The 23,587-nt window shown below is 31.3% G+C and overlaps 1 protein-coding gene across 1 annotated transcript; it reads left to right on the forward strand.

Moving 5' to 3' along the window:
• Nucleotides 1-15,255: 15,255 nt before the first annotated feature.
• Nucleotides 15,256-17,361, forward strand: LOC122608557 (protein ENHANCED PSEUDOMONAS SUSCEPTIBILITY 1-like). The gene is made up of 3 exons (XM_043781654.1): nucleotides 15,256-15,850; nucleotides 16,004-16,366; nucleotides 16,787-17,361. Exons 1-3 carry the CDS (start codon nucleotides 15,265-15,267, stop codon nucleotides 17,212-17,214), a joined length of 1,377 nt encoding a protein of 458 aa, XP_043637589.1. The 5' UTR covers nucleotides 15,256-15,264; the 3' UTR covers nucleotides 17,215-17,361.
• Nucleotides 17,362-23,587: the final 6,226 nt, after the last annotated feature.

The following is a 23,587-nucleotide window of genomic DNA, read 5'->3' on the forward strand; positions in this document are numbered from 1 at the left end:
TGTTGATCTCCCCCCCAAAACTAGGATGGTTGGTACTTGGTAATAACTAAGTATACTTTTTATAGTTGATCCTACATTTCTTATCATTACTAACTAGTTAATTTCTAGCATTTTTTAATCAAATCGATATCAAACGTGACAATTAACTCCGTCAAGTTGCAATTTAAAGTGATTGATGTTTTAGAAAACATGCATATTATTATATACCTTAAAAACCATGAATCGTTTTACGTGTTCATTTTGTTTTGTTTTGTTTTTTTTTCACACTTTTACACCAAACTTTTATATCTTCTACTTCTAACAAAAACTTAGTTTATTTAGAATTTTAGATTTTTAATTTTTGCCACCAAACTTTTATATCTTCTACTTCTAACAAAAACTTAGTTTATTTAGAATTTTAGATTTTTAATTTTTGCCACGTGACTTTAACATTTTAACTATTTTAACTTTTTTGTCGCATAATTTTAATTTTTTTTTACTTTTGACAAGAAAGTTTTGTTTTATTTAATTTTTAAACTTTAGTTTTTTTAAGTTTCGTTAAAAAAGTTTCATTCTCTTTACTTTTTATCATATAAACTTTTAACCTTTTATTAATTGTCACATAACTTTAAATTCATTTACTTTTAGCATGAAAGTTTTGTTTTATTTTGTTTTCAAACTTTGTTTTTCTAACTTTTGACACAAAACTTTCATTATTTTTACCTTTTATCACATATACTTTTAAACTTTTAGTTTTTTGTCACATAAATTTTATTTTTATAACTTTTGGCACGAGATTTTTGTTTTATTTACTTTTTAAACTTTCATTTTTCTAATTTTTGCCATGAAAGTTCCATTCTCTTTACTTTTTATCACATAAATTTACTAAAGTTTTCACCCTTTTACTTTTTTGCCACATCACTTTTCGTTTCTTTTACTTTCCATACAAAAGTTTGTTGTATTTACTTTTTATACTTTTAGTTTTCCAACTTTTGCTACGAAAGTTTCATTCTTTTACTTTTTACAAAAGTTTTATTTTATTTACTTTTTAGTATATTACTTTGAGTTTTCGCCACATAACTTTCAACTTTGTAACTTTTTTCACGAAAGTTTCATTTTCTATAACTTTTCACTTTTTAACTTTTGTCACGAAAGTTTTATTTTAAATAATTTTTGCCACATGTGTAGATGTTACGAAATATCTCCCGGAGCAACGCCAGGAAACAAAAACTAGTTTGTATCCATTCCAAATGATGATCAGAATTTTCATAATCGGATTACTTGGTGATAAGCTAGGCGAGTATTTATGTTCACCTCTTTTTTTTATGTACTACCCTTCTCGGTGCAATGAACAAGTTTTACACATGTGCATCGATTATTGTACTTCGAGGGATGTATCTAAGAAAGGGAGGTAGAAACCGGCGCTCGCGAGAGCCCTGTGGTTATATCGAGAAGTTATTGGAGGAGTACAAATAGAAAATAGAAAATATGTCAATAAAAGAACACTCTGCCACCATTCAGGATTTTGTAAAATAGATAACATATCACTCTAATTATATAAACATTAGGTAAAACATCTTAGGTAAAACAGAGAGATTATGTAAAATTCAAAGGGAGATTATGTAATATTCAGGAGGGGAGGTTATGTATGTTTATCAAATTCAAAGGTTTAATCTGTAATTTTTTTAAAGTGACAGTACCTAAGCTTAAATGAAGTCTGCAGTACGGATCATTTTGCCTAGAAAAAATGATACATGATTCTATTCATCCTGAATGGTGGCAGGGTGTTCTTTTATTGACAGCTTTTCTACTTGTACTCAAATAACTTCTCGATGTAATGTGTATAGTAATGTAGTATATCTGTATGTATAGATAACATAACACTCTAATCATATAAACATTAGGAAAAAGGATTGTCAATAGAAAAAGTGTTCGGGAAAAACGAGGGTCTCAAAGGTCCCCCAACAATCATAGCTCAAAAATAGATAAACACAGTCAAGAAATATGAACAAAAGAATTTAGTGGAAACTCTAAAATTGGAGAAAAACCACAAACCTCTAAAGAGAAAAGATTTTACTATATGAATAATTGTTACAATCACATAGACTAATCTTTTAAACCTACTGCCTCAACCAATACACTTGAAATCCACATGTCCTACACCGTAAAATAAAGACCATGACTTATCTTCTACACATAAAAAAGCACCCCACTTTAGTTTCACTCGGACCCTCACCGACTTCTTTTTGGTATTGTTGTGACTTTTGTGACAAGTATAATGAAAGACTTCTTTGAGATATTTATACACATGTAAAGTTTACACACGACACATTGTATGTATCTGAGTATATGTGGCAATCATATAAGCTATCACTTGTATGTATACATGACACTTTGTATGTATCTTAGTATATGTGACAATCATGTGCATTGTATGTATCCGAGTATATGTGACAATCATATAAGCTGTCACTTATAAGTTTTTGAATGGTCGAATAAATGCAATACACAAGATTTAAAAGTTCATTAAATACAATGCATATAATTAAAGTTTGATACACACTATGACAATTCATGTAAAATTATTCACATTTTGAAATATTAATCCATTAAAAAAAAAAAACGCCTAAAAAGAATACGCTATCTTCGAGACTTGCAAGTATCATAATGGATTGTTCAAAATTCAAATGTAAAAATCAAATGAGAAGAAGATAAAAATATCTCTTGATAATTATATTCAAATGAAAATTGAATATACTTATCTTATCAATATTACAAAATCAAATGGTCTATATTTGTATAGCACATATGTACGTAACATATCTTTCGGGTCGCTTCTCTTTAGTGTGTGTCTACATATATATGTATATATTACCCAAAATATGACATACGCAATTTACAATATACTTCTCTTAGTTATTGAAAAGAAAATGATAACCAATCGGTGCATGACATTTGACGACTCCAAGGGGTAGGTGATTAAGCACATAAGACCTCTGCCAACAGAGAGTCACCATTGTATCACAGAAGTTTCACCATCGTGACATCATTAGCTCGAAAGGGTCATGGGTGTGTCACCGGAAATCATGTCGCCACGGAGAATATGCAACGACGAAAATTCTTGCTTTCTAATATTATTATATATATATATATGTTAATAAATGCTATTTATAATTATTTAACACATTTATTTTTATATCGTGATAATGTTTTAGCTTTGTGCATTTCAAGAAATTCGAAGTTTGTAATGTTGACGTATATATCTCATACACGTAAACTTTTTTTTTTTTAAAAACCTCTATATTTCCATACTACAATGTTTAAAAAAAAGCAAAGAAACTCGATCACCTGCTAACAATATGTGGACAAACCTATTCGAAACTCCGTTTCCATCAACCATTAATTCTTCATTTTCACCGCAAACGAGTAACCCATCAGCCATCGCCAAGAGGTTTTGCGTCTTTCTCGGACGTTAATCCACTATGACAATCTTTTTTTAATCCATCAGGATATCAACATGTCCAGCTACAATAATGTAAATTTTTTCAATATTAATTTTTTTTAATAAACATAATGTTGTTTATTTATTAATGATTTTTTTTATATAAATTTGTGATTAATATCTGTATGTTTTATTAAAATTGAAAAATAATAAAATATTAAGGAAGAAATAAGGAAGAAGTGAAGAAGATGTATTGTTGAGAAGAGTGTGTCAAGAAATTTAAATGTAAGAAATAAATGATGTGGCAATGACATGGCAACGAAAAAGAGGTGAGGAAGTGTTCATGGTTGGGAAAGTCCTAAACTATTCTCCACGATGAAAATGTGAATGTCAATAGGGCCCATAACTGGGTCGATGCAGGGCCACCCTGTCAGCATCTTGTGGTGTTAATTGCACCCATATGTACCACTGTTCGGAAAGGAACTCTAGGGTGTTTGTCTTAACCGTTTAGAATTGGAACTCTTATTATTATGGTGTATGTTTTGTTAAAATATTTGAATGTGACTAATTATAATTTGATAACATTTATTTTTAAGAAAACTTATGAGCTTACTTTACAATTACAAGTTATGATAAGCTTATAAGTCCAAATCCAAGCCACGTAGCAAAGATAAACCAAATACATAGCAAGTTAAGTACGCGATCGAACTATTAATTCTACAAAATATTAGTTAATCAACCTGGATTGATCCCGGACATTTTAATTAAAATTTTTAAAGCAAAAAAATTTCTAATATATATATGTAAATAAAGGGTAACACTCCGGTAAGAACACTATTAAAATAAGAACGGTGAGAACACTTAAAAAATAGCTGTGTATTTTATATATGGTATATTGGATTGTAAAAGTATTATTTGTTTTAGGTATATGTATTAGGTACAGTACATCACTTTAAGGAATATGGTGTGATATTTTTGAATGTATAATTCAAAATAGTTGTGTATTTATTTATGGTATATTAGATTGTAAAAGTATATATTTGTTTTAGGTACAAAATAGCTGTCAAATTACAAACCACAATTATTATGATTAAAAGTTTGACCTGCTTAGTTTGAACTTGAATAAATACCATACGAAATTACGAACATTTGATGGATTACTAACATGGAATATAGAGTTTGACTTGTTTAGGTAAAATAGTTTGACTTTGACTTTAAAAGGTCAAGATTAAATTTGATTATGAATTTAGATAGTTAAGATCTACTCTTCAAATGATTTTTTTCTTTTGGCTATGGTAGCCATATATATATAATATAATTTTGATGCATTAAAAGTTCATAAAACTAACATATTGCATAACTAACTATCATTATTTAAGTGTTTAACAACACATTGACCCGCCAACATTGAAAAAATCATGTTTTTTGTTGGATGCATCATTTTCATGAATTTGCATCCAAGATGGATGCACAAAACAAAAAACATGATTTTCTCGATTTTGACAGACCAATATGTTGTTATACACTAAAATAATGATAATTAGTTATACACTATGTTAGTTTTATGAGTGATAATCAATCCTCCTAAATTATTAGCCTAAAAATCCTCATAATTAATAGGATTGTGACATGTGGAAAATCAGGGGGTGAGATTAGGAAAGAGAATTAGTGTATTCCATGTGTTAACAAGTGAATATATTAGGAGGATTTTTAAGAGGATTGGTTAGGAGTATTTATCATTTTCTTAGTTTTATAGACTTTTAATGCATTAAAATGTAGTTTTTAAGTGTTCTCACCGTATTCTTATTTGATTGCCCTATATATATATATATATATATATATATATATATATATATTATAACTCGGTTTGGAGATATTAATGTGACTAACACAATAAATTAATAGTACCTATTGTATTAACAAAACATAAAAAGACATTACATGATATTTTATAAAAAAGAAATTTCTTTGTTCTAATATAAAATAAAAAAATAAAATAAGCATTTAATGTGTTATTTACCTTTAAAAATATTATTAATTAAATATGATATCATAGATAAAGAAAACTTTTTAAAAAAAATTATAGGCATGTCATATTATAATTTTTTCTAAATTCCCTTTATTAAATATAAAGATATATAATGCAAATTTAGATATATAAATTGGTGAGTTGTAATATTCACCTTATAAAACACATATCCTAACACTATACTTTCACACACGTATGTGCGCGCGCATACGCATAATATCATATATATATATATATATATATATATTATATATATTGAAAAGTTATTTTGATAAAATTTTTTTTGCGAGAACCTTTGAGAACTTTTCAAATCAAGCACAATTGATGATTATTCTTTACATGAAAATTGTTTTTGGATTGTATTCTGAATAATTTATTTGTAATTTTGATGTTTATAATTGTGTGGAGGCATGAATTATCATCCGTTATACAATTATGTGGAAATTTGGATTCTTGATCACATGTGCACGAATATTGCTATGATTACTTGTGATCGACTTGCATATATGTGATCATAGCAATATTCGTGCACATGTAATCAAGAATCCAAATCTCCACATAATTGTATAACGGATGATAATCCATGCTCCTCGCAATTATAAACTTCAAAATTACACATAAGTTATTCAAAATACAATCAAAAAACAATTTTCATGTAAAGAACAATCATCGGTTGGGCTTGATTTGAAAAGTTCTCAAAGGTTCTCGAAAAAAAAAAGAGTTCTCGAAATAACGTTACCCTATATATATATATATATATATATATATATATATATATATATATATAAAAGAAAATGAGTATATTGTTATCTCATATCTAATTTAAGAATTATGGTCCTGTTAACTTTTATGTCTCATTGGCGATCAATATTTTGAGAGATATGAAAGATATTATATATTTTTATTTTTATTTGATTGTGATCTTCTGTAATATTTGAAACTTTTTCACTAATTTCATTCAATTAACTTGGTAGAATTCTACTTAATGGCATTTCAATCCTAAATTTAGAGGTTTATTAAAACTTTTTTTTTTCCCATACAGAAAAGCCGTTAGGAAAGGTTTCTGTCTTCAAAAATAAAGATTTTCCTTTAAAAAGTTTGAAAGATTCAACCTATTAATTCAATAGCTTTTTACATATATCTTCAACTAAAACTTTACAATGAAACCTCTCAACTAAAACAAATATATAGTTGAAAAATGAATGATATAGTGAAAATAAAAAAGTTATTATCTATCGATCCTATCTATAACTAAAAGAGTAGGTTGGGGTAAATTTGTCACCCTAAAAATCTTTGAAATGGTACTTTCACTTCTTTCTCTCCTACTGCTTTCTTATCTTTTTTTTTTCTTTTCATTTTCCATCTTTATCTTTTTAAAAATAAATTTTATTATTAATAAATTATCTAAAGTCCAATCTATTACATTTTATAATCAATAAAGCTATTTTTTCCATCGCTTAGTTTTTTTTTTTTTGTTTTATATCTGTAAAATCACTATCAATATTATTTTTGTATAAATCTACTAAGACACGTTCATTCTTTTGATATATGAAATTTTTTCAACATTTAGTAATGATCTATGATGTGCAAAATCGAGTCTTAAATTTATAAAACTAGTTTCACCTAAAAACTGACTACTATGCACTCACGAGCAGTGGACCCGATCGTTTGTAATATAATTAAGAGGTAAGATTGTGTTCATTCGCGGTAATTGGTATGAATCAATTGTTTAGTAAAGTAGTTTGGAAAACCGGGTGTTACACAAATCTCCTTTTTGACAGAAAATAAAATTTGTTTTGAGCAAGAACATAAAATGAAGAGAACTTCAGACAATATAATTAAAAGTCATCCACCTTGACTTCCTTCGACTTCAAATGTGATTGCATTTAATTAAGAACAAATTCACAAGAACTGACAAGATAATCGTGACTAGTTAAATACTCATGTGGTACCACCAACCATGAACACATCACCAAATCACCTAGATTACTAGATAAATTACCCAAACCGGTACCACCAGTTCCAAGACAACTTTTTCCAATAACTAGTTTGACTGACTATCAAATTACCAATTGAACCTATGTAAAAATAACATGGTACCACCAAACGTTACAAATTACGTTGACAAACTTAATTCTTTCATTAAAATAATATTCACTATCATAACATGAATTAGTGACAATTGCTTATAGGCGAACAATTCTTTTCAAATCATATATTAATTCAACTAGTACCACTAACGAAGAATTAATACATAACCAATATTATAATAATTATTTAAAAGAATTAAATCACCAAGATCTCAGAACAACGGTAAATAAAAATCAATCCTTTGAATTAAATATTGCAATCACATCATCTGTCTCGTTTCATCAAGGTGGATGATAAAACTTTTAGCCACTCATGATCAATCCATAATAATAATTAAAATAGAAGAGAAACATGATGTACTAATCGTTTGAAGAAAATAAATTGCAAGACAGTAAGTAGATACGATCTAGATGGGTGCCCGTGAATCTTTAATGAATCCGCCTAAGAAATTATCTTGATTGGAGATTGAAGAAACCTTGTAGAATAGCTCCTAGAAAGACTTTTGATAGATGCAAATTCGTCCCTAGGGTTTATATTTATACTCCTCTCCAAATCTGATGCAAAACCGACCTAGGGGTCTTTTTCCCGTGCACCCACTACGGCGCAGTGGGACTGTGTCTTCCCTCACTGCAGCGCAGTGAGGTGTTGTTGACTTTGACTTCGGCTGACTGTGGCGCAGTGGCTTGCGTGACCACCACTGCGGCGCAGTATGAATCCACGACTTAATTTCTTCTTTCCTTGACTGCGGCGCTGTGGGGCAAACTTCACTAATTTCCGTGGGATTTGGCTGCGGCGCAGTGGGCTAGTGCATCCCCACTGCGGCGCAGTCAACACTTGTACAAAGCAAACTTCTTTCGATCTCGTATACTTGCCACGCTCTGCCGTTTCTTCCACTCGAATCAACCTCCGACATCATAGATCACCTCTGGGCCAACAAGTCTTCCGAAAATGCAACAAATGAACGCGTAACCTGCTTAGAGCCTGTAAACACTAACAAACACCATAAACGCGCCAAATGCATACAAAAACGACTTAAAACATATAGTAAAATGGCCAATAACGATGTAGGTAATGGGTATAAATTAGTTACATCAATCTAATATCTAAATATTCTAATCATTTTTTTCAAAAAAAAACTATAAATTATTAAAAGTAAAATTGGCTCAAAAACGATTGTGGTTTTAATTCGGGTAAAGTTTATTCTTATATATATTTTGATTGTGTTTTAAATTTTTGATATTCATTTTATTATATCTGTTTAAAAGTGACATTCTTTCATGCATAATCGTATAAACAAGTTGATAAATTATTTATCAATCTGATTTGTTAATGTAGTATAAACAAAGGGGATAACTTATATGATGTTAACATCATTTAACTAGATGATGTTCTCTTCACCAACACCATAAAATTCATAGGAGGCTATTTAACATGTGTGTAATTGATGTGAGTGCATCACCAAAATGTTAACATCATATAACATTTTCCCATAAACAAATATGATATTTTAGTTATTTATGTGATTTTGATTTAACATTTTCCATTAACTAGAATTTTAAATTATCCTTTATGCTTAATGTTTTCTAGATAAACATATACTGTTTGATTAAATGTAAATTCTTTACAAACGTATAATCTATACTATATTATAAAGCAAATTCATTTTTCAACTTTCAACATTCAATTCAACAATATACACATATTAATGCATAATGTACCATACATCAATGCATACAACTTATAAAAATTATTCCTCTAATTCTTTCAAAATCTTTTATCGTAAAACCGTACATCGATAAATTATAAAAATTACATGGGTGTTCTTAAAACTTCATGCTCTTTCATTAGAGATGTCATTTGATATACTTTCGACGAATATTTAAATCCGAGTGTGGAGCCCATACGACTAAGGCATTTGACTATGACACTCTATAACATATAACCTCCTATGACCTATCACACTTTATGACCTATCACCCTCATCATTAGACCGCCGCAACGCGCGGGTACTTGCTCTCGTTTATGTAAGTGAAATTACTTTATTGGACATATAAAATATAGGAGTTCTTGGTTCGGACTGCTTTTTTGAAACTCCCAAAATGGATATAGAACCCGTGATACACAGTGTTAAATAACAAGGTATGTGATAGACCACTTGTATTAGGGGTGAGTATGGGTCGGTTTGAGTTGGTTTTTGGCTAAAACCGAAAACCCGAACCGATCCATTTGGCTTTTAGAATACCAAGACAATTGGATTCGGTTTTTATTCGGTTCGGTTTATCGGTTTTTGGTTCGGTTTTGGTTTTTGTTCGGTTTTTCTTAAAAAAAAATTTTTTTTTACTTTTTTGTTTATGATGTTATAAATTTAATATTCAATTGTTAACAAAGAAACTATGATATAGAAACTAATATAGAGAGATGCTTTTTTTTTTTTAACTAATTATGTTTTTTAGGTGTTAAAAATGATATAACTTTTATAAAAAGAATTGATTTTATTGTTTGTTTTCATCTAAATCATCTAAAACATACAATTTATATAGATTTGTACACTAAAAAGACAAAAAGTTTAAATATATTAACATATTTATAAATTATAAGTAATAATTATAAGTGTAATATGATAGAAATATAAAATAAATTAAAATATAATGGGTTAGGTTTGGTTCGGTTTTTGATCGGCTTTTTGGCATATAAACCGAAACATGAACCGATCCGTTCGGTTTTTGGAAAACAAAAACCAAACCAATGGATTTCGTTTGGTTTTCGGTTTTTGGTTAAGTTTTATCGGTTTTTGGTTTTCCGGTTCGGTTTTTGCTCACCCATAACTTGCATATCAAGTTATCAACACATGACCTCTTTTCTCTCTCCTTTTTTTTCTTCTTCCCATTACCTTTTATTTTCCCACTCTTTTCTCATTATTTTCTTCATCTCCCTGCCCAAAAAACAGCTATAGACAAGATTCATTTTTGGGAATATTCGTACTATAAATTTTAATATATCTACCAAAAGGTACAAGCTTTATAACATACTGTACAAGTAGTTAATGCATAGTATTAATAAGATAATCAACTTTTTGATACTAATATCATCTTCCACACACACACACACACACATATATATATATATTCCCTCTACCAAAGTTCTCTTATATTATTCATTGATTATAGTTTGTTTGATTTAATTTTAATGTTTATTAATAACAGGTAATATTTATTTCCATCATTGTATGGGGTGATATTGAATATTTTTAAGAGAATTATCACAAATCGTCCATTTGGTTTGCTCGATTCGCATTTTCATCCCTCTACTTTTTTTTCTCATTAGGTGTCCCTGTGCTTTTCATTTTCATTGCCAACCGTCCCTAAAACTAACAGCCGTAAGTTTTGCTCCGTTAAACCCCTCATGTGTAGGGATGGCAATGGGGCGAGGATTGTCGAGGATCTCAATCCCCATCCCGTACCCGATTTTCACTTGTAATCCCCATTCCCGTCACTATCCCCGTCGGGAATTAAATTACATCCCCATACCCGTCCACATCGGGTATCGGGGATACTTTTTTTGAATGAACATGAATTTATCTTGATAAAAGATATGTAGGAGAATGTGTATTTCGACATTTTATTTCTATGTATAAATTAATATATATGTTAAGTAAATGATTTATAAAGTATAACTCATAAAAAGTATTAAATAAAAGTTCTAAACTTGAAATTGATTCTAGAATATAGATAAGAACTTAAAGTGATTCTAATAAATACATATAGTATATTCGGGTTCGGGTATGGGGATCGGGGATTTACGGTTTCGCATCCCCGTTCCCATCCGCATCGGGGATTAGATTTACATCCCCATACCCGTCCCCATCCCCGGTCAACTTGGGGATTCCTCGGTCAAATCGGGTGCGGTATCGGATTCCCCATCAGGTATGAATATTTTTTCCATCCCTACTCATGTGCAATGCACATGGGGGTATAATCGTCAAATTCATAACCACATGGACTATTTGTAATAAAAACATTGGATTAAAAAAAAAATTTTTATATTACTTCTCCTACACAACTCCGACCACCATTCCTGACCGGCAGGCCACCATTTGTTACATCCGGAAAAGTTCGCCGGAAAATGAGAACCACCATCCCACTATGGTTACCAAAACATTGACAAAATTCGACCATTTCAGTCCCGAAAAATATTGACAAAACAGTGATAGTTCACGGTGGTGAAAAATGGTGGTGTATGGCGGTTCGAACCAAAACCGAAGAAAAAAACATAATAATCGAGCATGCTCATATCTATAACAACCTGAGTTGAAGCTTGGACATCTTTTCTTCTTTCTAGACCGTTGTTAGGTGGTGACTGGTGGTAGTCCGGTGGTGCATGGCCGTTGTGAGAGAGAAATAGAAGGAAAAAAAAAGATTAGGGTTTTTTAGAGAGAGGGGCGAAATGAGTTTGTTTAGAAGATCGTTACTTACGTCTCATACTTTCCTGGGATGTTATGGAGTTGTGTAGTGGTGGTTGGAAAACGAAATAACAAGAACAACGACGGTAGAGTGGCTCAGCAGCGGCGGCGACGGTTTTGTGGTTGTGATTAAGTAATGGGATAAGTATCCTGAAATGTAACAAACTTTGGACGAATGTCTATAGTAGGAAATAACTAAAGTTTTGTGTATTGTATGTAAACAACTTTAAAAAATGTTTATTGTATGTAAGAAAACATACGTGACAACCATATAAAGGTGCCACTTGTCTGATTTTAATTGGTTGAATACATTTTCTTACATACAATAAACATTATTTTCAAGTTGTTTACATACAATACGCACAACTTTAGTTATGTCCTACTATAGACATTCGTTCAAAGTTTGTTACATTACAAGATACTTATCCCTTAAGTAATTGAGGCTTAGGGTTAAAGATGAAACCCTAATTGTTAATGGGGATGATGGCCGGAGTTTTTTATGGTGAAAAAGTGCGGTGGCAGGAGGCTTTAAGGGTGACCGGAAGTTTGGCTGGTGTTCGGAGTGAGAGAGGAAGGAAGATGATGAGTTTTTGTCTTTTATTACAAATAGTTGCTCAAAGATGTTTTATCACATATAGTCCCTATGGTTACATACTGGACGAAAATGCCCATGTGCATTGCACATGAGGGGTTTAACGGATGAAAACTAACGGTTGTTGGTGGCAGGGACGACTAATAATGAAAATGAAAAGTACAGGGACACCTAATAATAAAGAAAACACACAGATCAAATTGTCAATCGAGCAAACCACATGGACGATTTGTGACAATTTCTCTATTTTTAAACATGTTATTATATAATTGTTTATATGTTATCGATTTATTTAGTTAGGCGAAATTCTATACGTAGTTAATCAAAAAAATCCCATAACATAATGAAAAGAAACATACAAAACATATGTTTTAAATTTACCCGTCCATTTAACTAGATTGAAGACTAATAGTTAAATATTAGTAGAGTCATTATATAAACTAAAAACTTAAATAAATGTGCAAGTTTTTTTTGTATGAAATGTGCATGTTCTTATAGCACATAATTTATTTTTAATTCCTTTATCAACTTTTGCATTTTTTTAAACTATTATTGTTACATGTTTATTTGTTTTTTTATTTATTTAAAAATTGAGTTTGAATATTTGAAATAAATTTAGGTGTAAGTCTTTTCTTGCGTAAAAAATGTATTCCGCAACAATGTGCGTGTGCAATATCTTGTCTAAGATCTTAAAAGAAACTATAGGTGCCTTTTTGTGACTATTTCATACCCAGTCGAGCGACATAAAAGCGCTTAACGACTTTCACAACGTTGGTTATATTAGGGTGGAATCAAGTAATGCAAATACCAACTCCTAGTAAAAATGGGTTAAATGCGTATAAAAGTAATCTATTTTATCACAAATTCATAAGAACGTACAGTATTTATATTTCGCTTATACAATAATTATGTTTTCAAATATATCTCTTATATAAATAAAAGAAGATTATTTCTAGAAATTTTTTACCTATGTGGCATGCCACTATTTTTTCCTAAACTATTTTTAAAAATATATGATGTCATAATAGATTTTATTTTATTTTAAAAACTATTTTTTATATTAGGCAATATGCCATTTTTTTTCCTATTATTTTTTTCAACCTTAATTATTTTTAATTAATATGAAAAATAATATCCCAACTAACTTTAGTTTCATATCTACTATTGATTTATGATAGTTACTTTTTAATTTTTCATCACCCTAATCGGTTTTATGTATTAATGTTCATCTTTACAAGTATGTTGCTATCTCCGTATCAAATTATAATGTATTGACAACAAATTAAATACATATTTCTATATATTTTTTGGTTTTAAATTTTTAATTAAGCGTCCCGGGTTAAACTCTGATTGATTAGCTAGTTAATCAATAAAAAGAATCTCGATCAAGGATTACAACTTCGCTACCTGTCAACATGGCATGACACTTGACACATGGTCATGTAGATAAATCACATCTAATCCAAGTCCACGAATGCAAATCTAACAAATTGACTATTTCTACCATCCAATTTATAAACTCAACAAAAAATATATCCTGTAACTTAAGAACTCATTTGATGATATAATTCCATAAATCCAAGTCCTCACACTCCTTAATCTGTTAATCACTCGACACGTCCTTAATTTTGGGTTGTTTGGCAGGAGCGAATAATAGATAATAGAAATGGAGTGAAGAATAAAATTAAATGTTATGAAAAAACAATAAATATCTGAAAAGAAAAAATAGATAATAAATATAGAAAAAAAATATAAAGAATAAACAAACTATATAGAAAAAATAACAATTTAACAAAACATAACTATTTTGTTATATGATAAATAATTAAACTCAAATTAATATATAAAAAAAAACCATTGAGAAAAAAAAAAGTAACTTGAGTCTGATCTTGTCATTTTTCACCTTTTTGGAAAAAAATGATGAGAATAGAAGAGAAGTGTTTTTCATTACCTTTCCACGTACTTTTTCCATTCCATCTTACCAAATGCCCATATTCTTCAAATTTCGACAATAAGTAGGCATTGGAGCGACACTGAAGTTCCGACAAACAGTGTGGAGAACAGGGAATTGAATATCTGGAACCGGTAGTTGTGATGATGGTGAATAAGAGGGTGTTTGGCCTAGCTTTTATTTTTTTGTTTATGCTTATTTTTTATAAGTGGCTTTTGGCTTTTTTATTAAAAGTTCATAAGCTATTGTTATCGTGTTTGGATTAGCTTTTGGCTTTTGAAAAGAAAATGAAGGGAAACTTTCTGCTTTTGTTATAAAAGTTTTATTTTTTGGCTTCTTAAAAATGACTTTTATAAGCTAAAAGCTTAAGCCAAAAAGCTAAAAACAAACACTAAAAACGGCTTTTATTCTGGGGAAAAAAACCAAAAAATCATAAGCACACTAAAATAAGCTAGGCCAAACACCCCATAAGGACATGGACATAAGCTAGGCCAAACACCTCATAAGGACATGGACATGGCATGGCAAAGGAGATCTTACCTTAAAAAAACTAAGGATATCCCATTAATAATTGAAAACGTGCGTATTCCTTTAGATAAACAAAATGTAAATACTTCCCTTCAGTTAGGAATTTTTAGTAAATAAGTAACCTCTTTTTAACCCTATAAAAACCAACATCACCTTCTTCTCAAGTATTCGAGTTGCTCTAAGAAACCTTTCGATGAAGTCTCCATTTGTTGAGATCATTTCAGATTTTTTCATAAAACCTGAGACAATAACAAAAGAAACCAACAAACCAACATATTTGTCACCATGGGATTATGCCATGATGTCTACAAACTACATTCAAAAAGGCCTCCTTTACACCTTACCAAAAAACCAAGATGATTTCAACATGACCACCTACTTAGATGACCTTAAACACTCTCTTTCAACAACTCTTGCCCATTTCCACCCACTCGCGGCCCGTTTAGCCACCCATAAAATTGAAAGCCCGCCTTCATTTGTTGTTTTCATCAACCCGGAAAATAACCCGGGAGCTAGATTTATTCATGGGAAGGTGAATTTGACTACAGATGATATTCTTGCACCAAATGATGTCCCATTGATTGTCAAGTCCTTTTTTGATCATAACAACGCTATCAGTCATGATGGTCATGAAATGTCGTTGTTATCGGTTCAAGTGACCGAGCTAGTCGATGGGATATTCATCGGGTGCTCGATTAATCATATGGTGGCTGATGGTTCTTCATTTTGGCATTTCTTCAACACTTGGTCGGAAGTTTTTAAATCCAAAAGGAAAAATGGTATTTTAACTCATGGCATCTTAATTTATGAGTCACATGACTAGGCATAACCATGAAATTATCATTAACAAAGCATGAGTCCCAATTAATACATTATAATTATTTTTGTGCTTTACAAATGTTAATTACTAATTTTTCATATGAATGTTTTAGGAAAATTTTCTAGCTTCGCTCCTATCTCGCGTCCTCCACATATAAAAAGATGGGTTCCACCAAGATCCGGCCCGATACTCTCCCTACCATTTACTCATGAAGATGAGTACATCGAGAGGCCAAATCCTGCGTTGTTAAGAGAACGAATATTCCATTTATCATCTGATTCTCTTTCTAAACTTAAATCGAAAGTGAATCTAGAGTGCAATACTACGAAAATCTCCACATTGCAGTCGCTTTTTGCTGTGGTGTGGAGATGCATCACTCGAGCATGGGGGTTTCCAGCTGACCAAAAAACTTGTTGCAGATTGCCCATAAACAATAGAGGCAGACTATCTCCACCCCTGCCTCAAACGTACTTCGGTAATGTTAAACCAAAAAACTTAATCTATTCTACTTAAAGATTTCCTTTTTTTTTTTAATTAGAAACACAATATCCACAACCTTGCCTCTGGAGATAAAAAAAAAAAAAGGAAAAAAAAAAGAATTCGATTCTCACTTCTTACAAGTCTAAAGGTCTTTTTTTTATCTTAGATGAAACCTGGATATTCTTACCTTAGGTAGATATAATTAAGGCTGTTTACATTTTACTATCCCTTATAGGTGAAACCTGGATAGTCTTACCTAAGGTAGATATAATTAAGGTTGTTTACATTTTACTATCCCTCATAGACTATTGGGATCTAAAACCCCCAGAAGACGGCACTGGGTTTAATTTTATATATTTTTGACAATATCTATATGCATAGTATTCACCTTCACTAGGATTTACCATGTGTTTAGGTAATTCAATTCAAGGTTTGAGATACACAACAACTGCTGGAGAGTTATTGGATCACAATGTCGGGTGGGCAGCAAAGATGTTGCATGAAGGGGTGGTTAACCATGGCGATAAATCCATCAGAGAATTCGTGAATTCGTGGGTCAAGCGTCCATTTGTGTATAAGATGAATCAGCTATTTGATCCTAGAAGCATACATATAGGAAGTTCACCAAGGTTTGATATGTATGGAAATGAATTCGGGTTGGGGAAAGGATTGGCGGTTTTGAGTGGATATGCTAATAAGTTTGACGGGAAGGTGACGTTGTATGAAGGACGAGACGGCGGAGGAAGCATGGATTTGGAAGTCTGTTTGTTGCCTGAAAATATGGAGGCTTTTGAATCTGATCAAGAATTCATGAGTATTGTTAATGGTGAAATTGACATATGAAGAAAAAAGATAATCATATGTAAGAATGTAATAAAAAGTTTGGTTTTCATTGTTTAATCAAATTTGTGGTTACTTATCAAATGCTATATAGTTGTCTTTTAACTAGATCACTTTATAAATTATCGTCACAACGGCACAACTTGTCCAGATGATGGTTTGGTTTTACTCCGAAGTCTCTACTTTTTCACAGGCAAAGCCGAATGGCATTAACTTTAAAATTTTAGAAAACAATTCAACTCAACGAATTGTTGATTTCTAACAAAATTATTCAAGCATATATTATTTTCTCATTATATAGAATATTATCAATCTTTAAATCATACAAAATCATGACCTATAAAACCAAGCATACATTCTACAAATATTCAAATAGTTTTTATTATAGATCAAGGCATCAAGCAGAAATTTAGTGCTATGTAGAAAAACTTAAGATGAAAACTTTTAACTTCTTGATGAGCAGCATAAATAAATGGAAAATTGATACAAGTTGGGGATTTGGTTCATAAAAAAATAATCTAAAATGATAACAACATACATAGACCTTTAAACTTTAATGGTAACAGGCAAAGAATATATTATTTGCGTAATAAAAAATTAAGTAGTATCATATCATTCGTGTGCGTAATAAAAAAGATTTGGTTTGTCATACGTATACCCATGGATTTTGTGGTATACGTTGTTGAATAAAATTTGTGGTTATTTATCAAATGCTTAAAAGTTATATTTAACTTCTCTTCACCACTTTATATCATTATGATGATTAGAGTAATAACAGAAGAAACTAACAAACGAACATATTTCACACCATGGGATTATGCCGTGTTATCTGTAAACTACATTCGAAAAGGCCTCCTTTACCTCTTACCAAAAAACATGCATGACTGCCTTAATTCTTAGATCACCTCAAACATTCTCTTTCAACAACACTTATTTATTTCCACCCGGCCGCTCGCAGCCCGTCTAGCCACCCAAAAACTCGAAAACCCACCTTCACTTGTTATTTTCATTAACCCGGAAAATACCCCCGTAGCTAGGTTTATTCATGGGAAGGTGAATTTGACTATGGATGACATTCCTTGCACCCACACATGGACAAATTATAGTTTGAACATTATAAATATATAGTTGACACTTAATTAATTTTTAAAGTCCTAATAAGAGTAGGTTTTGTTTTAACTACTAATTCTACAACTTCTAAATTAACTACTATACTATGCAGAATTTTAAACATTAAAGAGTAAAAACCATATGTTCCTGACTTTTTGTGCCGTCGTTCTAGTTAATTATGAGTCAATCCGCTTATTTTACATAGGGAATTATAAGTCATCCTAAACATTAGCCTAAAATTGATAATAGAGTAAATTACACTTTTCGTCTCTGAAGTTGGCACGTTTTGCACTTTTCGTCCCTTAAGTGAAAAAATTACAATTTTGACCATAAAGTTGGCAGATTTTTTCAATCATCGTCCCTCGCCAAACGGTGTAAGTTTTAGCCGTTAAGTCTCACACGTGCAAAACACGTTAGAGACTGAAAGTGCACAAATTTACAAGTTCAGGGACGAAGACTGAAATTAACTTTATCTTCTCTGGCTGAGTGGCCGGAAAATTCGACGGAAAACTTAAAATGCCGATATCTCACTCGTTTCTTTGAATTAGACCACGAAACCACCACCAAACTTCTCAAAATTAATTTCCGCATGAATCCTAACCAAAAGATGTCAGATTCAACACTTTCCGAAAAACTCAAAATCTCGCCAGAAAACCAAGAAAGTAGCTACAGTGATCCATCCAATTGAAAGTAGCTACTCATCTAACACATGCATATATATTTAGAGTTTATAGAATACAATACATAAACATATATATAGTTAATAAACCTCTGTGAAAAGTAAAGGACTTTCTTTAATTAGGTATTCATCTAAATTATTTATTTATTATTATTACTTTTTTTTGAAGGACTAGTTGTTTGTGGTTATAACTCAAGACTTGAAACATGGTTTTAGACAAAAATGACCAACTAAAAGCTGTTGTGCAAAACTAAAACTAAAACTCGGAAATACTATAATGCATGAAAAAAATGGAGCAAAACTAAAACTCGGAAATATTAATAATTGGAAAATACATACCACGAGTTTTCCATTGGCAGATGTCATTACAACACTTTCCGGCGAGATTTTGAGTTTTCCGGCAAGTGTTGAATTTGAAAATTTTTTGTTAGGATTTGTGCGGAAATTAATTTTGAAAAGCTTGGTGGTGGTTTCGTGGTCTAATTCGAAGAAACGAGTGAAAAATCGGCATTTTAAGTTTTCCGGCGAATTTTCCAGCCACTCAGCCGGAGAAGATAAAGTAAATTTTAGTTTTCGTCCCTGAACTTGTAGATTTGTGCACTTTCAGTCTCTAACGTGTTTTGCACGTGTGAGACTTAACGGCTAAAACTTACACCGTTTGGCGAGAGACGATGATTGAAAAAATCTGCAAATTTTAAGGTTAAAATTGTAACTTTTTCATTTAAGGGACGAAAAGTGCAAAACTTGTCAACTTCAGGGACAAAAAGTGTAATTTACTCTTGATAATATCTGATCCCTTGATTTACTACATAAAATTGCTACAAATGTTCATTAAAAATGTGTTAGGAAAATTTTTTGGCTCCACTCCTATCTCATGTCTTCCAATTATGAAAAGATGGGTTCCACCAAAATCCGACCCGATACTCTCCCTTCCGTTTGCCCGTGAAGATGAGTACATGTGCAGGCCAAATCCTTCGCTTTTAAGAGAACGAATATTTCATCTATCATCAAAGTCTCTTTCTTAAAAAACTTACGTTGAAAGTGAATCTAAAGTGTAATGCTACGAAAATCTCCACATTGGAGTCTCTATCAACTGTTTTGTGGCAAAAGCATCACTCGAGCACTGGATTTTCGAGCTGATAAGAAACTCGGCTGCAAAATAGAGGCAGATTATCCCCATCCCTGCCTCAAAATTATCTCAGTAATGTTAAACTGAAAAATTTAAATTAGTCGATTTGAAAAATTACTTTTTCTTATTTGAAACACAATATCCACAATTCCACATACAAATTAAATAGCAACCTCACTAGGATTTACCATATTCTAAGTAATTCAGTTTAAGCTTTGACAGCCACAACAACCGCTGGAGAGTTGCTGGGTGGGTGGCAAGGATGTTGGATGAAGGGGTTGTAAACCATGGTGATAAAGCGATCAGAGATTAGATGGATTCGTGGGTAAAGCGTCCATTTGTGTATTAGATGAATTAAATTTTTTTTATCCTAGAAGCATACAAATGGCAAGTAAGCGTAATGTCGTTTTTTATGAATTTTAAATTTTAATATTTTTATGGTTTAAGAGAAGGTTAAGATGTAGATATTATCATAAAGATGTAAAAAAAACTGTTTTTAGTTTCTATTTAAGATAGAATGACTTTTAAACAATCATTGACTTTTGATAACCACTTACTCAATGTTGATGGTAGATTTATGACTTTTCCAAAGTATCGGAGTATTTTGTATTCTCCGCCATAAAAATGTGAATAATAGGGCCCATAGCTCAGTGAACTTTATAAAGACGCGGAACCACCCTGTCACGTACGAGTACGTGGTGTTAATTTCCCCATCCACTCCGAATTGGAATACTAGGTATCATGCGGTTTCCTTAAGCATTACTTCAATGATTAAAAAATCATTTCCTTCGTATATGAGGTTTTGTGTTTAAGTCTTGGATAGGAGATAAGGAAGTCTGAAGGGACAGGGTTTACTCTTATTAATCGTCGTGCTTTTGAGCGGATTAGTAGGTGGTTTTTCCCCCATCGGGTATTTGAAATAGATATTTTTACTTCGAGGAAGCTCTCTAGCGCGGATCCGGTTAAGACAACGTATGCTAGATCTCTCGTTGTCGAATCGTGACACGAAGTTTTCAGCGAAATTTACCTTTTAAAAAAAAAAGCTATCATGAGCGGTGTTTGTCTTAGCCTTGTTTTGAAGCTTATATATTTAAGCCACTTATGAGTTTTTTTTTTCTTTTTAATTTTAATTCAAGTAAATTCATAAGTTCTAAATTAACTCACAAAAAAAGGACTTACACAAAAACATAATAAGCATATGTAAAGTGATGCTTTACAACAATTACGTACATGATCGAATTGTTGTTTAAAAAAAGTATATTATGCATATTTACAACGGTTAAGTATTTTGAGATGTATCTACCTTGTACATTTTTCTTATTGTTTGAAAACAACTTTCATTTTGTTCATGGTATTTAATTAACTTGCAAAATTGAACGAATTATGTAGGTAATGAGCTAAATGCTGATGTGGAGGTCACTCATTGTACCACGTTTCATATGCCAGTCGATGGTGTCACGTTAATATCCGACCGATTTCTTACACGATTTGTTCAATTTTGTAAGTTAACTACATACAATAATCCGGATGAAAGTTGTTTTCACAATATAGGAAAAGTTTACCAGTACATACATCCTCAAATACTTAACCCTATTAAAATTATAAATTAATTCCGTTGTAATATTCACCTTGGATACAAATTCTCACACAAGATAGATTCATATGTCAATACAACCAAATACTGAGTAAAAAGGTGAAAAATAAAAACAAAACATTACAGGATATAGTAGCATATATACCCTAGCCATGATTATAATTTAGGGATTATGATCCTTTTACGTTTTAATTATTTTTTTCAAGTTAGTGATTTGGTGAGAAAAGAAAAATAACGAGTCATTAGCATTATTTGGTTGTGACCCTTCATAATGCTAGGAGCTATATATCATTAATTCAACTTGATGGAATCAAACTTGAGATTCAGAGACTACAATTAGAAGGTTGGTGAAAATTTAATTATTTTTGCTATGAAAAAAACTATTGAAAATCTTTAATTATGTTTAAAAATAAAGATTTTTTCTGACAGAAGGTTGAAGATTTAAACATTGAACCAATTGCTTTCGTACGTACCAGAAGGTACCGTACAATGTTGCGGTGATTACGGCAGTGATAATAGCGACGACGGGTGACAGTAACAATGTGATTATTATTGTAAAAGTTTTGATATAAAGGATGTAGTGTACATAATATTAGGGGTGTTCATGGTCCGGATTGGTTCGGTCTTGACAAAATTTTAAACCGAACCGACATTTCCGGTTTTAAAATTTATCAAACCAAACCAAACCAAACCAAGTGTATTGTCTAACCGGACCAAACCAAATCAAACCATATAAGCTGGTCTGGTTTGTCCGGTTCGACGATTTCGTTTAGCATATGTTTTTTTCCTTATTTCTCTATATATTTATGCATATTTTTTTTATATGAAACAAATATACAATACAAATAAAAAGACATTTCATAATATTTATATATTTCAATTGCTAAAGAAATTTATAGATGTTAAACAAAAATGTCCCCAATAACTTTAATATATATGTGAAGGGAAAATTTATTTAGAGTTCACCTTATTATAGTCCAAAAAGGGTCCATTGATTTTCTTCCATCGCCTGAAATTCCAGCCACCTCCTACCACCACCACCATCATCTCCGACCACCATCATGATTTTCTAGTCGACGACGACCACCGTCACCACGACTTACACATGTGTAACGAACCTGATTCTCGCCGGAAAAGTCACCGGAGAAGATGGACGGTCTTACACATTTGTAAGTTAACTTACACATGTGTAAGTTATATGGACCCTTTTTGGACTCTAAATAAGGTAGACTCTATATAACCTGTCCCTATATGTGAATTAAATATACATATATATTATTTGGTCCAGTCCGATTTTTGACGGTTTGTTCTTTGCTCAAGCTGTAACCGGACCAGGGAATCCGGTTTTCCAAAAGTTAAATCGTCAAACCAGACTTTAACAACTCAATCCGACTAAATCAATACAAGTACCCCAGTTTGGTTCGATTTTGACAGTTTAATGAACATCCCTAGTAGGTATCTTAAGGATCAAAATATATATGTTATAAATAATTTTATTAAGGTTATTATAGATATACCAGGTGAAAATATTTAAATTTACAAATAAAAGAAGTGATAGTTTAGTTTTTTTTTTAAATCAAAAAGTTTAAAAAGAAAATGGTTTGTTTTATAGAGGCTGTAACACCCCGCTAAAGCGGAATATACGGGATGCACAAATAAGCACAAGCACGCACAGTACAAGTTCAAACACAGCCAATAACATTAAAAGATAAGAAGTATCATAAGTTATTACAGAACATGTGATGAACCCAGAATTAGATAATATTCCAAAAGACAGAACAATTGTCTTAAATGATCTTGAACTCTGAACTCGAACAAGCAGAAGGGGGTCTTCACAGCTACAGATCTTGGAAGAACGAACAAT

This window comes from Erigeron canadensis, chromosome 7, assembly GCF_010389155.1.
Source record: "Erigeron canadensis isolate Cc75 chromosome 7, C_canadensis_v1, whole genome shotgun sequence".
Classification (NCBI taxonomy): Eukaryota; Viridiplantae; Streptophyta; class Magnoliopsida; order Asterales; family Asteraceae; genus Erigeron; species Erigeron canadensis.